Genomic DNA, 18,327 nt, shown 5'->3' with positions numbered 1-18,327 from the left:
TGTAAGGTGTACATGTCCAACTGGCAGGTGTCATCTCACCTTGACCTCATTTTCATGGTTCAGTGGTTATAGTTAAATTTTTGTGTTTTGGTCTGTTTTTCTCATACCATATGCAATAGGTCTACTATATTTGTTGTATGGAATGATTTATAAGTGTACATGTCTAGCAGGCAGATGTCATGTGACCGTGACCTCATTTTCATGGTTCAGTGGTCAAAGTTAAGTTTTTGAGTTTTGGTCTTTTTATCTAATGCTATATGCCATAGGTCAACTATATTTGGTGTATGGAAATATTTTATGATCTTTATGTCAGTCGAGCAGGTTTTATTTAACCGTGACTTCATTTTCACGGTTCATTGCACAGTGTTAAGTTTTTGTGTTTTGGTCTATTTTTCTTAAACTATAAGTAATGTGTCAACTATATATGTTGTATAGAAGCATTGTTAGCTGTACCTGTCTGCCTGGCATGGTTCATCTGACCTGGACCTCCTTTTCAAGGTTCATTGGTCTTTGTTTAGTTATCTTGGTTAATGTTAAGTTTATGTGACAGTTGTAATAAAGCTTAGCTTTATACTTAGGACTATCAACATAATATCAATGATTAGTATAGAAGGCGAGACATTTCAGCGTGTGCACTCTTGTCTTGATATTTCTGTAATATTTGCCACTGGCTGTAAAACACCATGATATGGCTTGCAGAACCAGTTGAGCTAAAGTGTTTGCTAGATGTTGATCATGCTAGGGTAGTTCTGTACGTTGAAAAGCTCATCCTGTAGGATGAAATCAACAAGTCATAAGCTATAAGGCTTCTTTCTAAAAATATATACATGTATAGAAAATAGATTCCATTATGAAAAAAAGTTAATTTTACAAGTCTGAAGGATTTTAAACATAGATCCGTTTTCAAACACCTACTTTTTGTTTGCTAATACTTATTATATTTCAATATGTTGAATGAACTTCAATTTTTGGTCACACATTCCCAGTGCTTCTGATTAGTGAGACTTCATATTTGGTAATTAGCTTGGCATCCATAAAACCAAAAACACACACTGAACTGTTGTGCTCGCTTGACTGACCGTTATTGAATTAATGTTGAGGTCCTAGAGGAAAATATTCTCCAAGTTTTATTGATGGTGGCCACTTATTGATAGAAGAACTTAAAATGATCCATGTAAATATGGTTAGTCAGATGAACATGTACAGCATTCAATTGTTGTAGATGCGTTATTCTTGTAGTATCAGAGAAACAGACCAAACCAAGAAAAGTACACCAAACAATCATTTTATACATCAAATATAGTTGACCTCATACTCATGGTACTTGCAAAACCAACCTTACCATGAAAACTTACAAACAATAAATCTTGAAATTGAGGTAACCTGTAGATCAAATCTGCCACACAATCATGTGCAACAAACAGCTAGACCGACCTGTATATTTTTTGTACATCATGCAATCATTTCATACACCAAAGGTATTTGACACTCTGCTTCCGAGAATCTGAGATTCAGATTTTACCATGCAAACTTAGCCTTCATTACTGATCCATGAAGTGGGGTCTAGGTCAGGTAAACCCTGTAATGGTCATGTAGACCTTGCTCGTTTAAACAAGTATAGAATGAAGTATAGGACAACAGACATATAACAAACAAAAACTTGCTATAATGGAGGGTCTACAAACACTGTATGAAACATCCGCTGAATATACCATAGCTTTATACAAATACAATGCACTTCAATCAACATTGTAATGCCCAGCTGACAAAGAAAAGACAATCAAAACAAAAGAAACTGAGCTACTGCTCACTAGTAATACCCCAGCGGAAATATTTTGGTTAACAGGAAGTTGTTGAGTGGAGAACCAGAAAACACATCACATAGTAAAGCTAGTTCATATAAACCCTGACACCAATTTTCAGAAATCCTTGTATATTATTTCCTGAGAAAAATGTGACGAAAATTTTAAACTTGGCTATCATGTGTAAAATGGTACAAGTGTTTGGTAAACAGGAAGTTGTTGAGTGATGAATTTGAAAACGTATAACCATATAAATATTCTTATGACGGACCGACTGATGGATGGATGGCGGACAGACAGAGGAAACTCACTTTTTTAAAGCCTGGGTATAACTATGATATGGACAGTATAGATGTCAATATGAAAACTTTTGGACTTGACATGCAAGGTATGAACAAAATATACACTTGAGTGAAGTGCCATAACTGTGCTTCTCCTTGCCCTTATTCAATACCAATTCTTTAATATTGGACAAAAATTGGAGGTTCACGCAGTACATGTTTTATAAAAATCAAGAGATGTGGTAGGATTGCCATATATCTACCAGAGCCTTAAGGACTAAGACAGCCAGATGCTCTGCAGGGTGCAGCTTTATACGACCGCAGAGGTCCAACCCTGAACAGTTGGGGCAAGTATGGACACAACATTCAAGCTGAATACAGCTCTGAATTTGGATTGTGATTAAAAAGTTGACACAGCATATGTTTCTGACACAGAAAGAATGGTCTTATGACTTAAAAAATTTTTTTTTTTGCTTTTGAGCAATTCACTATGCTGTTAATATTAATCCTCTTAAGAAAAATATTTGAAGAAATTTTCTTTTTAATTTCTGAAATCTGAAATGAGAAAAATTGAACCCTCCCCCCTTTTTTTGCCCTTTATTCCTATGACTGTTTATTGCATTACCCTTAAAATTTATCCCAACCTTCTACTTATGGTATTAAACATTGTACAATTTCAGAATAATTGAAATACTTTTACACAACTTATTGTCCAGACACTAGATAAATGCTTGTTTTGGGCCCCTAATTCCTAAACCTTAGGGACCATAACCACTCAAATCAATCCCAAGCTTCCTTTTGTGGTTATAAACATTGTGTTAAAATTTTATTGATTTCTATTTACTTATATTAAAGTTATTATCTGGAAACTATCCGTCTTCAGACGACGACACCAACAATGACGAGGACATGATACCAATATACGGTCTATAAAAACAATTCTAGTTCAAAGCTCTCTAAATTAAGGTAATCAAAATTTTCAAACACCTCCATATCTAATCACCTCTTTCCTCTTGTGCATTGTAATAAATATTTGCATTTAGTTGAACTTTTAATTGAGATTTTTTAATAGTAGAGCTTTTTGGCCAGACATTGTTGTCTGATTTTGACCTAATAATTTATGCTCCAGTGGTCCTGTTTAAGTTTTCAGGATAATGAGATGCCCTTTACAAGTTAACATTGGGTGTGAAGATTTAATAAGATAATAAAAGGAAGAAGAAAAACACAAAATGTATCAACAAATTTTAATATCTAAATTAATAATATTGCACATAATCACAACAGATGTCATTTTAATAAATATGTATAAATTTTAAACAGATAACAATTAAACTGAATTTAAACATATGAAAATGTTTTCTTCTGGAATGAGAACTTTAATTATATACAACATTTGTATCGCACCAATAAAAGTAAAATAAATCTATACCGGAATGAAAAATATTAAACACAGTACAAGATTCATTTATACTGAGCCTTAGAACTTGGAGATTCAGAAACAGATCTACTTTTTCAGCTGATATCTGACAATCGGTATAACAGTCCATATATAGTGAAACAATAAAAAATCTCTAATGCCTTGTCGGTTATTTATATCTAAAGTAAAAATATCTTGTAATTGTCATGAAATGGATTACCCTACAAAAGAAGGTGCTTTCAGTGGTGGAATAGGACCAACTACTCAAATATAACATTAGTAAATTATAAAGGTACATAAATAACACATTACAACAAAACAAAACGGAATGTAAAAACTGGATTTCAATAACATAGGAGCAGATCAACGAAAAACAAGATGACATTTGAAAATATGAAAGAATCGCATATTTTGCTTCACATTTTTTTAAGCACACATGTGTTTATTCTATTTGGTGACAAATGGATAAGACGGCTTACAAATGAGATAAACAGTCTTTCTTTAATGACTCATGATAAAAACTTTAACATGAAATATAATGTATTATTTGAGAAAAGTTAATGTTAAAAAAAAATATGTAAAAAGAAAAAATACAACTACTTTACAAACAGTTTAAATCTATTGAGACAACTGTCTTATAAAAATACTTGATATAGATTTTTACCAAAAATTAATAAACAAAGAAACAAATAACACAACAGTTGGATGACTTTCCCTTTCTCTCAAATAACAAGTTTATCCATACAATGAAGCTATAAACATGTTTCTTAGCAGAGCAACATTCAATCATAACATATACCTTTAAGGATGCTATTATTTATAATCAATCTTTCATCAGCCTCTCTCATTCATACTAATCAGTATTTATCAAGTTATCACTATAAGGGGCAGTTGTCTCCCCTCTGGACTCTGTAACCACTTCCTCTTCCTGTTCCTCCTCCTCTTCGTCTTCTTCATCATTAAATTGATTGGTTGTATCATATGTAAATGTTCCTCTAGATAAGTCTACTTCTATTGGGAATACAACAGCTTCTTTCATTACACCATGACAGTCATTATGGTATTTAGCCATAGCTGACACAAATCTTTGTAACTGGAACACTATATCTTGTACTGTAGAGAATAAAACATAAATACATTTATTAAACATCCAAAGTTGTTGTATTCAACAAATAGATGTGGTTTTGGTAATATGTATGATTATCAGTTCAATTTGCTTGTTTAAATAATATCAACATATTGATACACAAACATCCAGATAACAATTTTATCTATAAAACTGGTTATGTCCACTTTCTATAGATCAAACAGCTGTCTAGTTAAGAATTAAAATGTATATGCAACAGGTGCTACAGGATAAACTAGAAATAAGTTTTATTGGTTCCTTGTTGTTGAATAAATTTCAGCGTCACAGTTTTAATGTTTATGGTTCTTTTATTGTGTTCCTAGTTTTTCATGAGATTTCGGTCTTGTATATTCCCATATTCTTCATTTTCAATTTTCTACTATTCGTTTTATTTTTTACTCCAGCTGAAGTATTTTGTTAATATTAAAAAGCTAGCTTACCATGTTTCTGATCCAAAAGTTCAAGCTTCACTAATACATCGGATCTCATTTTAGCAAATCTGGTCCTGGCATCTTGTCTACATCTTAATATTAATCTGTAAGTTAAATGTTTTAGATAAACTTCTATATTGTTTTTCTGCATTACAGATTTGCAAAACGTTTAAATATGTATATGTTCATTAAATAACAGAGTTGAATCAAGAATTTCAGTAAATTGAGCCAATGTCAAAGTAAATTTTGCCAAAACACATTCACAAAGGTACAAGTGTCTACAAGCTTGAATTATGCACTTACTTCTAAAATTCTATGTTTAGGTTTTTATACGCCCGTCGTCTTTTAGACGTGACGTATTATGGTATACCGTTGTCCGTCCGTCCGTCCGTCCGTCCGTCGTCCACACTTCGGACAATAATTCAAAAACACTTTCACCAATTTCCATGAAACTTAAGTGAATTGTTTATATCTATTGACGTAAGCTCCCTTTCGTTTTTTTTTAATTTCAGATTTTAAGTTTTGGATTTATGGGGCTTTATTCATAAAAAAGGGGGGATTTTCAACACTTCGGACAATAACTCAAAAAGGCTTTCACCAATGTCCATGAAACTTTGGTGAATTGTTTATATCTATTGATGTAAGCTCCCTTTAAATTTTTATAAATTTCAGATTTTAAGTTTTGGATTTATGGGGCTTTATTCATAAAAAAAGGGGGATTTTCAACACTTCGGACAATAACTCAAAAAGGCTTTCACCAATGTCCATGAAACTTTGGTGAATTGTTTATATCTATTGATGTAAGCTCCCTTTCAATTTTTATAAATTTCAGATTTTAAATTTTGGATTTATGGGGCTTTATTCATCAAAAAAAGGGGGATTTTCAACACTTCGGACAATAACTCAAAAAGGCTTTCACCAATGTCCATGAAACTTTGGTGAATTGTTTATATCTATTGATGTAAGCTCCCTTTCAATTTTTATAAATTTCAGATTTTACATTTCCGTGTTATGAATTTTTATGCTTAAAAAAGGGGGGACTTTCCAATTTTGGGACAGTAACTAACACTTTCACAAAATTTTATGCAACTTTGATAAATTGTTTATATCTATTGACATAAGCTCCCTTTCCATTTTTATAAATTTTAGATTTTACGTTTTCTTAAGTAATGAATTTTTATACTTAAAAAAGGGGGATTTTATGAAACTTTGGTGAATATATTAATGTAACATCCCTTTTGATTTGTATATATATTTCTAGTTGATCATATAAATTCATTTAAAGCATAAAAGACAAGTTAAAAGAGCAACGGGCGTATCATGCGCTAAAGCGCAGCCCTTTATTTATCCTTAAGTCACCATAAAGTTAACTTCTTTTCAGTATAATCAGGCATATTAAGATCTTACAGATATTGTTTTCCAGAAAATAAATTTTGTATTGCTTAAAAATTCCTTGGTTACTAATATTGGTATATAAAATTAGGAATAATATTTTTATTGGAAAATCTGCACAAGTTACAAATTATATTTTTAATCAAGTATTTAAATTTTGTTATGAAATCTCCACCTCATAGTTGCATATAGGCTTTATAAAGTTCATGCTCATCCGTTGATATTCTATTGTACTATTTTACCAATGGAATGAATTGTTTTCTTCCTTACATGAAGATAAATATGTTCATTTTTTATGCTGCTTTGTTAAACTGACAACATATATTTTCCTTCTAATGTTATAACTATGCATTTATAGCTTTATAAGACTGAACTTTAAATCAGTCACTAGGGTAATATCATTTATTGTTTACCTATATTCATAATTTCCTGTTTCTACTCGATAAAGAGGTTCCTGTAAAGCAGCATAACTGTATTCCTCATCATCCATTTCTTTAACTTTTAAGCAGTATGCCTGGAAATTGAGAAAAAAAATAATAAATAATTTGAATATATTCTGGTTAAAAGGCATCAAAAATTCTAAAAGTACTTATTTGAATATGATCATTGTATGTTTTTCTATACTTGAAACTTTATTAGGCAAATAGCTGAAACATTTTGTTGTTTACACTAAACAAAACATTCATCTGTTAACACTAAGAGTCCTATATTGCTCTATACAAAACACACCAAAAAAAATAAGTTCGGTTCAAATTTATCAAATACTAACAGGAATTAGTTTTCTAATAATGTCCTTGCTAAAACTGGATTCAGGGATGGCAGCCATATTCAATATTTGATAATTATAGCTGTTTTCAGAAACACGACATTAGTTTTCTTGTTTGAAATTAGTCTATGTTTGTCTGTCAGGGCCTTTTGCAAATAATAGAACAATTTCAAAGATAAATCTGATTTCTTAATGCACTAAAAAATGTCAAAAAGCAAAGTTATCTACATTTACTTGTACAAAATACTTCCAGAACTGAACATCATAGTTTGAGAAAACAGATTTATTTTAATGAGTCAAGACAAATAATGAAAAAAATTCAATAACTCATAAGCTTGATTCTTTTTAAATCTAATAATTATTCATAAAATATTTATACATGTATATACATACTAAATATTCAAACTTGACATCCAGATATTTCTTGATTGTGAGTCTAGTATCTGGAACTGCTTTGTTTAGGTATGTGTTTAAATCTGTTATCATCTGAAATAGCCAAAAAAAATTTCATTTTATAGTTGGTTGTTTGGAAACAAATACAAAAAAATACTGTGTCTAACTTTTTTTTCAAAGGATTTATTATTTCTGTATTAGTAAACATAACATAACTAAGGAACAAATCAACATTTGATTTTATGAAAATAACCTAACTCGAACTAAAATTTATGGAATCAGTGTTCTCCCCAGGATTTTTTTAAGGCGCAATTTTTTAGAGTGAACTTTTGTGATCTGAAGCAATCAGTCATTAATCCATGACATGCAATATGAATTATAATGCTTTGTGTTATGTGTTTGATAATGCAGAGTATTTAATAATGAATTACAAGAATATTAAAAATGAAATAAATTGATTTTAAACACAAAAGTTATTTATGTCAAAATATAAATATTCATCTCTGTACTCTCTGCTCCTTCTAGTGATAATGTTTCAAGATAGTGTTATTTTGTTGGACAGTCTGTTCCTCAATTTTGTCTTTATCCTCTTTAGGGCTGAAAACCCCCTCTCACAATAACTTTTGCTTATACCCCCTTTAACATTTGTAAGCCATGAAAACTCAGTCAGCCACTTGTCATTGAAACCAGAAACATGGTGCTTGCTGTTATCACTTGCTAAAACTTTAGGTTGGGATTAGGAGAAGCAATGACATCTGCTTATACTGACAGTGTAGAGGAAGGTGTATTCCCCTTTTCATTAGAAGTCATAAGGCTGAAAAAAAACCTTCTACTTCCATCATCTGCCTTTTGCTTAGAAGTCACCCTTTTGTTATTTGCAGAGAACATGTTCATTCAGAATTAATCAAATCTAATATGGTTAAGATATTTGATCATATTTGGTATACAACTTTTTAAAACAAAAATATGTTAATGAACAGCTGACCAGTTTCCGTAGTTTTACATTACGCTTCCGTGTGTATTATAATATTGTTAAAACCTATCTCTGGTAGGTAGATATAAACGAAACTTTGCAAGTTTGTTAAAGTTAAGACCATTGAAATTATCAACTAGTGACATTATATAGAAGCTGCAGCAATTCCGTCACATATTTCCCGACGCACGGAATTTTACAATCGATGTTCAATGATCATTTTATTTCTAAAAACACGAGTTTGAGACAATTTACCTTGCAAGTAACATTTTTTCACTTTCTATTAAAATAAATAAGTTTATTTTAATTTTTTCAATTACAGATACTCTCATTCATAATTTTCATCGTAAATATCCTCAGTAAATATCTTTAGCAATGTGTATTCAAATTTATCACATGTATTCATCATGTTCATTGGTCGTGTTAAAATAGATTCTTCTTCTCGACCAATGAAAAAATTCGTTATATAAATGGTCAAGTGATCACACACACAATGCGTAAATACAATGCGATCTATTTCTTCAATTTCTGCACTGAAGTTTTAAGTTTTTTTAATTTTCTTCTAAAAAAATCTATCTTCTTGATGATCAATTACGCTATTACATGATAAGATAGTCTGATAAGGCTGAGATAAGCGTGGCTCAGGTAAAACTAATTATCAGTTATTGCGTAACACTGACCGACCTCTCAGCGGTGATCAGCAACTTGACAATTTTAAACAACATTTATAATGAAAATGTGAAAATTAACCCACTGCGGGATCAAGTATTAAGGGACAGTGGACAATTAAGACGCTGTGGGATCTTTGAAAATATTATGAAGGCGCTGCGGCACCGCAGCGTCATATCGGCCTGGGGAGAACACTGGGAATTGCACAATGAAATTGCAATTAAATATGAAAACCACATATTTTATAAAGCAAGGTCAACAAGAAAGTTGTTTTTTTAAGAAATTTTGTAACAAAAAATTATACACTCTTAATAAAAGAGATGAAACATACCAAAGGGATATTCAAATAGTGCAGAAAATGGTGTTAAACACAAATCAATCAATCTTGTTCTGCACTCCTGTCACATGACTCCTGTCCGACAGAAAACCGTTGTTTTTCCTAGGTTTAACGTTACTGTACTCCATAGTTTTGACTATTTCAGAATTTAAAAATAATTTTTGAGTAAATTTTAGTTGTCCGCATTTAGAACCGTTTGTGTAGTGGTCAAAATTTGTGTTAGCAACATTTCCATGAAATACATGAAATAACAGTAAAACAACAGAAAATCAATTAAATTCAACATATATTACGGAATAACAAAGCTGTTTATGCCAAAACACGCACTGAAAAAAAATTGAAAAAAATAGGTGACCAGTCTGCACATTACTGAACCTGATTTCAGCCATTTGTGAAAACATTTAATCCTATCTGGTTATTTTTTAACAAACAATTCTTAAATGAAAATTTATCCTTTGTGCAATGCTCTAACTATAAATAAAGACGATGGATGTTCCCATTTATTTTGTGACATGTTGTAAGACATCAGACTTATTTTTATTTGCAAATCAGCAATTCCTTCCAATCCCCTTACAAGTGTAAACTTACAGGTTTAGCTGTCTTTAACATTTTGATAGCAAATCTTTCCATATTGCGATGAGCTTCACCAAACCTAGAAAATGCTTCACTAGCAGCAGGTTGTGGCTCTCTTACTCCTATTGCTGAGAATACTTCTCCAAATGCTGTAATAATATCACAAGTAAATAATTTTACAAGATAAATGCAGATTTCATGTGTTAATCAATATGTAAACTTTATGGATTTCTACGGGCAAATCAGCTGGATAAAAAGGTTTAATTAAAGAAAACTGTGCAGTGAACTGAATTTATATCGAATTAATGCATTAAAAATTTTCTGGGAACTTTTAACAATAAACACTTTTAAATGTGTAATGATTGTCAAAGTGGATTTGAGAACTACATTATCCTTTAGTTTTTAGGTTTTTAGGTGTTTGTTTTAAAATATAAGCAAACTTTGTACTACAGGTTTCCATTCTGGTTAAAAAGTACACTCTCCGCTATCAAACATGAAATTGTCTGTTAAACAGGTATTTAAGTGACGTGTAGTCATCTAAAGTATAATTGTTGACAAGTCAGTATTTTATGTATATTTTATGTGTTTTTTTGTTACTATGTTTTTGGGATTTTTGATTCACATTTTATTAAATGTGAAACTTTTACTTGATGAACCAACAATAGCCTTGTTAAATATTTCAGCATATTATCTTAGCTTTATTGACAATGATGCATGAAGAAAGACACATCTGACAGTCAAATATAGCCATTTCTATTACTATTCAGTGAGACCTTACAATTAAATACAATAACAGGTACAAACCTTTATGAGATTGAGATAATTCAAATGTTGTTTTTAATAATGACTTGGTAAGACCTATTAAGCCTTTATACATTTCTGCAACTTTCTCTAATTCTTCTAGTTTTTTTACCAGTCCATCTGGAAACAAAGTATTTTAAATGAATGAAAACAATGATTTATAAAAATGTTAATACTGATATTTAGTTTCTCAAAAAGATTAAAGAAAAGTGATTTTTTAAAGTATAAAGATATCATACACAGTATTTGAATGATTTATCTTATACATTCATGTTGGTTAAGTTCTTTTGTTCTCAGAAAAGAACAACATTACATTGCTTTTTAACTTTTAACTTTTGAATTTTTGTAAATAAAATTTAACAAATACATGTATCATAAGTCCAGATAATAGCATCCATGAGTATTTGATGAGCAGATTATATAATCCCATACTCTTAATTCCAATGAACTCTATAAAGCAATATGATAATTATTTTTAAAAAGATTGTATATTGAGTATCCTACAATTTAACTAACGAAAAAAAGCAGTATGAATGACAAAAATATTTTGCCATTATAAAGCACAATATGTCTATCAATTTATCAAATTATCTTACCGTTACACAAGATAGCTCTACTTAGTCCTAATGTGTCTACTGTGTTTTTCTTAATTTATCAAATTATCTTACCGTTACACAAGATAGCTCTACTAAGTCCTAAATGTATCAAATTATCTTACCGTTACACAAGATAGCTCTACTAAGTCCTAATGCATCTGCTGTGTTTGTATTCATGGTTTCTACCACTCTGTGCTTCACTTTCTTTAAAACTAAAGTAAGATAAACAAAAATATGTTTTTATCTCTCATTTATTTGATAATAGGACTTAAACGATAAAAATACAGCTAAAAATAAAATAACACCATTCCAATGTCCCCCTCTTTATACTTTATATGTTCAAGGGAAATTACTCCCATATATTTTCTTCCTTTTTAACTTTTTAAAAATATCTAACAAGAAATGTTGGTGTGAGATTACTTACAATGACATTTTCAATATAATTTCTTTTTTCATGGGACAAGAATGGCTATATGACCAAAAAGGACATAAAAAAATAATAGCCAAAATCCATCTAAGATTAATTTTGCTTGAGGGCGTTAATAAATAAATTTTGCTTGAGGGTGTTAATAAATAAATTTTGCTTGAGGGTGTTAATAAATAAATTTTGCTTGAGGGTGTTAATAAATAAATTTTCAGCACATAAGTGAATGTGTTTTGTTAAAAAAGAAACTCAACTTTTTTAACTGTTTTTAACTTACCTATATCTAGACTTTTGCCTTGTTTGGGATCTGCATGTAGATTGTTGTAATTGATAGTCACTTCTTCCTGTGAAAAAAAAGAAAATATTACAAAGTATGCTCATCAAAATGATCCAATCTATGATTCTATAAACAATTTCACAAAAAAATATCACTAGTACTTAACATGGGAAACTTTAAAGTGTTACATAAATTTATTGCAAACCAGATGCTCTGCAGGGCACAGCTTTATATGACCGTGTGATCGAACCCTGAACAGTTGGGGCAAGTATGGACACAACATTCAAGCTTGATACAGCTCTGAATTCAGATTGTGATTACATAGTTGACACAGCAAAGGTTTCTGACACAGAATGAATGTGGCCTAATCCCCTAAAAAAAAAAAATATTTGAAGAAAAATTCTTTTTAATTTCTGAAATCTGAAATGAGAAATTTTGTACCCCCCCCCCCCACAAATTTTTTTTTCACCTTACCCTTTCCCTCATTCCAAAAATAATCTCAATTAAATTTTCTAATGGATTGGCAACAATAACTACTCATTCATTTTAATACATCCTAAAATATCAAAATATAAAATGGCGTACAGCCATGGTTAAAATCAATATTTATCAATATTAACTTCTAAAAATAAATTTACAGCTACACATCTGAAGACAATCATCATTTCTTAACACATACTTTCTTTTGTGGTTATAAACATTGTGTAAAAATTTTATTGATTTCTATTTACTTATTCTAAAGTTATTATCCGGAAACCATCTGTCACTGGACCATGCTGACGATGACGTGATACCAATATATGACCAAAATTTTTTTTTAATTTTTGCATTCGTATAAAAACTTGTTACATTGTTCTGGCATTCCCTGCTCCTATCTTTGTCCTTTAAACCAAAAATACATATCTGCAACTATTTAACTTAACCTTATTATGACATTTATAAACACCTGCATGTAAATTATCAATACCTTTATAGATTGTATCATCTTGGCCACCTCTACTTTGGTTTTCCCTTTAACAGATTGTCCACTGACACCAACCAGTTCATCACCGGAGGCCAGAGTTCCTTCTTTAGAGGCAGGTGTGTTATCAAAGATCTGTACTATATACAGACAGGGACAGAGTGGAGCTCCACCTCCTATACTTATACCAATCAAATTCTGGCCATCTTTCTGAAGTGCTACACTGCCAGATGTCACTGTCATACCCCTATATGAAAATAATAATTGTCTATAAAACTGTGGGTTTTAACTAAAGCTAAGACCAAACATTTAGGATTTCATATGGTTGCAAATTTTTTTCTAACAACATTAATTTAAGTTAAAAAGTAACTTGAGAACATTCCATTTACCCCACATCCTTTCTTGAAATTATACCATGAAAGAACCTATAAACAACTATGTAGCTATCCATCAGACATTTGACTAATAGTAAATCATCAATTTAATATTTAATCAGAGACTGCAAAGTCCAGTAGCATTTTATTTTTAAACATTTAAATAAATCAAACAATTATTTAAATCTTAATTCTAAAATATTTGGTAAGTTACAAATAATTATTTTAAAGGCCAAGATTACGGGTAGCTGTTAGAGTTAACTCTTCATATCGAATAATTACATTGATGGCCAGCTGACAACCAAACTATTGTGTCATTGTGTATCATCATGGTTTAATTCATGCATTAAAACGAAATGTAAATGAAAAAAGTACAGCTCTGACACTGTTAAAAAGTACTCTTACAGTTTGTCCTCTTGATAGTAAAACTCTAATAATCCATCCTCATTTGGATCATACTCATCCATGTCAAATGTTGGTAATAGGTCATAATCGTAATCATCCATCTTTACTTGAACACAGCCACTAAGATTCTTAATTCTCAAAGTATTCACCTACACATGTAAAGCAATTTAATGCAATGAATGCTGTAGTATAGCTTTCAGAAATTTTTCAATCAAAATACACAAAAATGTCAGAAAAAAGTGAGATAGTATACATCATGTACATGTACCTAGATAAAAAAAATATTTCTTTATGAAAACAAGACTTTGAAGTTTTTTACATGCAGTGTTTTCTCCAAACAAATCCCATTGCCATACCAACATACTTGATATTATATAACACTGATAAATCAATCTTTCAGACTCATTAACATGATTAAAACAAACTTTTTACTGAAATAGTCATTGGAAGGGGGATTGCCATATAATTTTGAAAGACAACATAATTTTTAGTTTTATATAAATTAAGGTTTTACAAAAATGTACACATGCAAACATATTCTCCCCACAGATTCAGGTTGATATGGAAAAAATAAAGAACAATAAGGGTAACTTTGATAAATAATAGGAATGAGGATTTATCAGTTATGCACATTTACAAAATTAATGATCATGATGTGACTAGAAACAAATCAAAGACGAAATACATTGTATTAATAGTTCAACTCAGAGAGTTACTTATAAAGAAAAAATAAGACAAGACTGCCTAAAAATGAAAGTCTAACAGTAGAAAGTATGTTTTTATATTAATAAGGACCAAAACTATTTTTTATTTAGATATTTCAAACAAATGCTGTTTTTTTTTAAAAAGAATTACAAAAATAATTTGTTCTATGAAACATTGATGTATGAATATATATATGTTCTGAAATTGTTACAGCTTTTACATTAATGCTAGCAAGACAAATCTTTGTTTGGCTTGCTTGCTTTGTTTGTATCAATGTTTGCTCAAGCATGGTAATTAAGATAGGCGGGGCTTCAGCTTGTATACATCATACTTAAATTTGATTGGACGTTATGTTGGAGGTTAAGGACACTCGATTTTAAAGCATCACATGATACATATTCTCACATGTTTCCTTACCTGTAAATATACAATACAGACAGGATTCTACTTCGTCGAAATTATCTTCCTATTACGCCAGTTCATTTTCACAATCGTAGAAACGGAAGACAATTTTTTTTCAGAAATCCAACTTAAAGACTGTCGTCAAGCACTTTTAGTAAAATAGCTATTCGAACATACCTACTCTGATTTTGTGATTCATTGGATAGGTATTTCACTTGACCCCTATATTTCATCTTTTAGTACTGTGATTTTTTTTTATGTTATAAAGTCAAACTGTAGCTTTGCTATATAAAATGATAGAGTCTGAAGCGAGATGATGTATCAAATACTCTTGTTTTGTACATTTTCAAGACAAAATATTCATCTCAAACACACCCTAACATAAAAAAGGTGCACTCGATTTTCTCTTTTCGATACAATTGTTTCCCATTTTTTGGAATATTTTCTTGAGTTGCATAGTCGAAGGACAGACATGGAAATAACTGACTGAACTAATAGATTGATATGTTATAAAAACAATATTAGGTCAATTAATGTTGAAGGCCAGTTTCTCAGCCTCATACAAGAAAAAAGTTTATATTTTTCTTTCATTGACAAATTATTGTATTTTTACAGGTGAGAAAACATGTGAGAATATTTGTCATGTGATGTTTTAAAATTAAGAGTCCTTAACCTCAGACATAACGTCCAATACAATCTAAGTATGATGTATACAAGCTGAAGCCCCGCCTATCTTAATTACCATGCTTGAGCAAACACTGATACAAACAAAGCAAGCAAGCCAAACAAAGATTTGTCTTGCTAGCATTAATGTAAAAGCTGTAATATGTGATAGTTTTTTGATTGTTGGATTATGAATGAAATTATATTATATACAAGAGAATTTTACAAAATTAACATATATTAAATATAATTTTATTTCTGATTGTAATGTTCAGCATTATTTATAAAATATGTCTTTGAATAACAATGAATAAGTTAAATAGCTTGTTTAATGGTACTAATTTTCTTTTTTCTTTTTACAGTTCTAATTTTCTTTTTTTCTTTTCACGGTACTAATTTTCTTTTTCTATCTAAGTTTCTCATGAAATGTCCAAATTGAGCTTTAATAAATCTATATGCAATGCTGGTTGTCCATCAGCAACCCTAAACAGTACATGTAACTGGTAACACAAAGGTAAATGTAGCATGCATTATGATGTTTTTTAAAGGTCATTTTAGTACAAGTTTTAAACTTCATAGCTAAAAAATCATATATTTTCTTTATACTTGATTAAAAAAGAATACTTAGTGACTGTGCCACGTCCATCCATGTGCCATACGTTAGTAATTGTCATTTAAATCATGTCATGTGATTTATGATGACAAACGAAGCATGCAAATAAGCAGTATAAAATATGGAAAATAGTTGTACGATATATATTTAAAAAAAAAACATTTCCTCTGGTCAGATTCCTACTTCATTAAAACCAGAGTATGGTACCTTTTAACATATATCATCAGATATATGCCAAAAAGGCAATATATAATTTACTTGGATTTTTAAACTGACAGTGTCCAAGAAAAATATGAACACGTGTCCATGGGTGAGTTCCTGATACCGCGACTGAGTAATCAGTTGAGAATGGAACCAAGGCTTACAGTTTGTCCTCCTCGAGTTCATATTCCATCCCTCCCTGGTCGTAATACATCTCAGTTGATGCAGAGAACTAACGATATTGATTCCAGAATCTTGAATAAAAACCGGAAATAAACAAACTGGTGCCAAATGAGACATGCGCAAAGTTAATAAAAATACAAGTAATAGCTTTGCTAAAAAAACTTGCAATCTAAAAGTTTGTTTACGTAAATTTTACTAAAAAATAGTAATATATTGTTACACAATAACAAAGAAACATGAGCTCTTTTAAATCGACTATCACATACCTAATACAACTTTATGCACATTTAATGAAAGCAATAATTTTGATATATAAACCTTCCGGGGTAAATGCCTTTATGCCAACAAGATTAACTGCAATGAAACCAGCAACTGCAAATAAAATATCCTGTAAATACCAAAAGACTTAAATGCACTCATTAAAGAAAAAAAAAGAAATTTCACCTAAAACTCGTGAGGAAGTCAGAAATTGTATAGAACGATGTATAGAAACTGTGCGTGAACTTGGCTTACATTTTCCGTTGCCGCCCCACACCAGCTGAAGTTGACCCGCTTTCCAATTCTAATAATATACTGATAACTGCTGTTCGCTAAGGAGTTTATCAAGTAGGAGCTTTACATCTCCTTGAAAAGCTATTAATGATTGAAACAATATAGGTGTTATAAACTAAAATTGATTTACAAATACTGAATAATGACACCGTGATAATGATGTCAATGCATGCTCAGTAATTTTTAAATTAAACTGCACCAACTTTGGATACATACACATGGGTCCATAATACTCCATTTAGCCCTTCGAAAATAGTTAAATTGATCACTTTTGGAGTGTCAGATATTCGTTGGAATTGCTTGATAAATTGCATGCTTACATTGCAATTGGTGATTTCAAATCTGTTCAAAGTTGATGATGGAAATTTTTAACAACCTTAACTGGCTATACAGCCCTCGCACGGTAGGTGTTCAAAGTGGGTTTTTTTCTGTCCTATATTTACCTCTTTGCCGCGTCATAATCTCATTAAGAAAAAATAATACATTGTCATATGTTAAATATGCATTTAAAACTGAAGTCAGAATGAAATACTTATTTGACTTTAACGAAAGAAATCTCTGTATTACTGAAACTATTGCAATAGGGTTTTCAAAATCACAAAACTATTCAAAACATTTACTAAATTTTATAGTCAAAACAAGGACTTCATTCGTAATTATAAATCAACATATTTAAAAGACATCTAATACTTTCAGAAAGTCACGAATATGATTTAGATTAATTTGAAAGTCAGACAAGACTGTTTTGGTTCAATGATGACAAAATTATAAAAAAACGCAAGTGTTATTTATTTATTATATATCTACGGAAATATCTCATCACATTAAACATACATATCCGTCACATAATCCCTTTGTTCCCGCTTTACAGCATATATGTTGTATTGTACATCGTATGTTGGTTTCCTGGAATAAAAATTGCAAAAAATCAGTGAGGCGAAAGATAATAAAGGGACATTCATAAATCGAAAAATAAACTGACAACACTATTAAAGAAAACTAAAAAATAA

At 30.6% G+C, this 18,327-nt stretch overlaps 1 protein-coding gene across 3 annotated transcripts; it reads right to left on the bottom strand.

Moving 5' to 3' along the window:
• Positions 1-3,313: 3,313 nt before the first annotated feature.
• Positions 3,314-16,898, bottom strand: LOC143045553 (PRKCA-binding protein-like). Of its 3 annotated transcripts, none has more exons than XM_076218136.1 (11): positions 16,747-16,880; positions 13,999-14,147; positions 13,226-13,466; positions 12,259-12,325; positions 11,680-11,769; positions 10,965-11,081; positions 10,176-10,309; positions 7,609-7,701; positions 6,863-6,963; positions 5,067-5,161; positions 3,314-4,613 (listed from the first exon to the last, which is right to left on the bottom strand). In XM_076218136.1, the coding sequence occupies exons 2-11, from the start codon at positions 14,097-14,099 to the stop codon at positions 4,354-4,356; spliced, it is 1,299 nt and encodes a 432-aa protein (XP_076074251.1). In that variant the 5' UTR covers positions 14,100-14,147; positions 16,747-16,880; the 3' UTR covers positions 3,314-4,353. The 3 variants fall into 3 exon arrangements, with proteins under 3 accessions (XP_076074251.1, XP_076074252.1, XP_076074253.1); XM_076218137.1 differs by lacking the exon at positions 16,747-16,880 and adding an exon at positions 16,393-16,459; XM_076218138.1 differs by lacking the exon at positions 13,999-14,147 and having other exon boundaries at positions 16,747-16,898.
• Positions 16,899-18,327: the final 1,429 nt, after the last annotated feature.

The sequence above is a fragment of the Mytilus galloprovincialis genome, chromosome 9, assembly GCF_965363235.1.
Source record: "Mytilus galloprovincialis chromosome 9, xbMytGall1.hap1.1, whole genome shotgun sequence".
NCBI lineage: Eukaryota > Metazoa > Mollusca > Bivalvia > Mytilida > Mytilidae > Mytilus > Mytilus galloprovincialis.
Note: the sequence above shows the minus strand (reverse complement) of the source record. Positions and strands in the feature narration are given on the sequence as shown.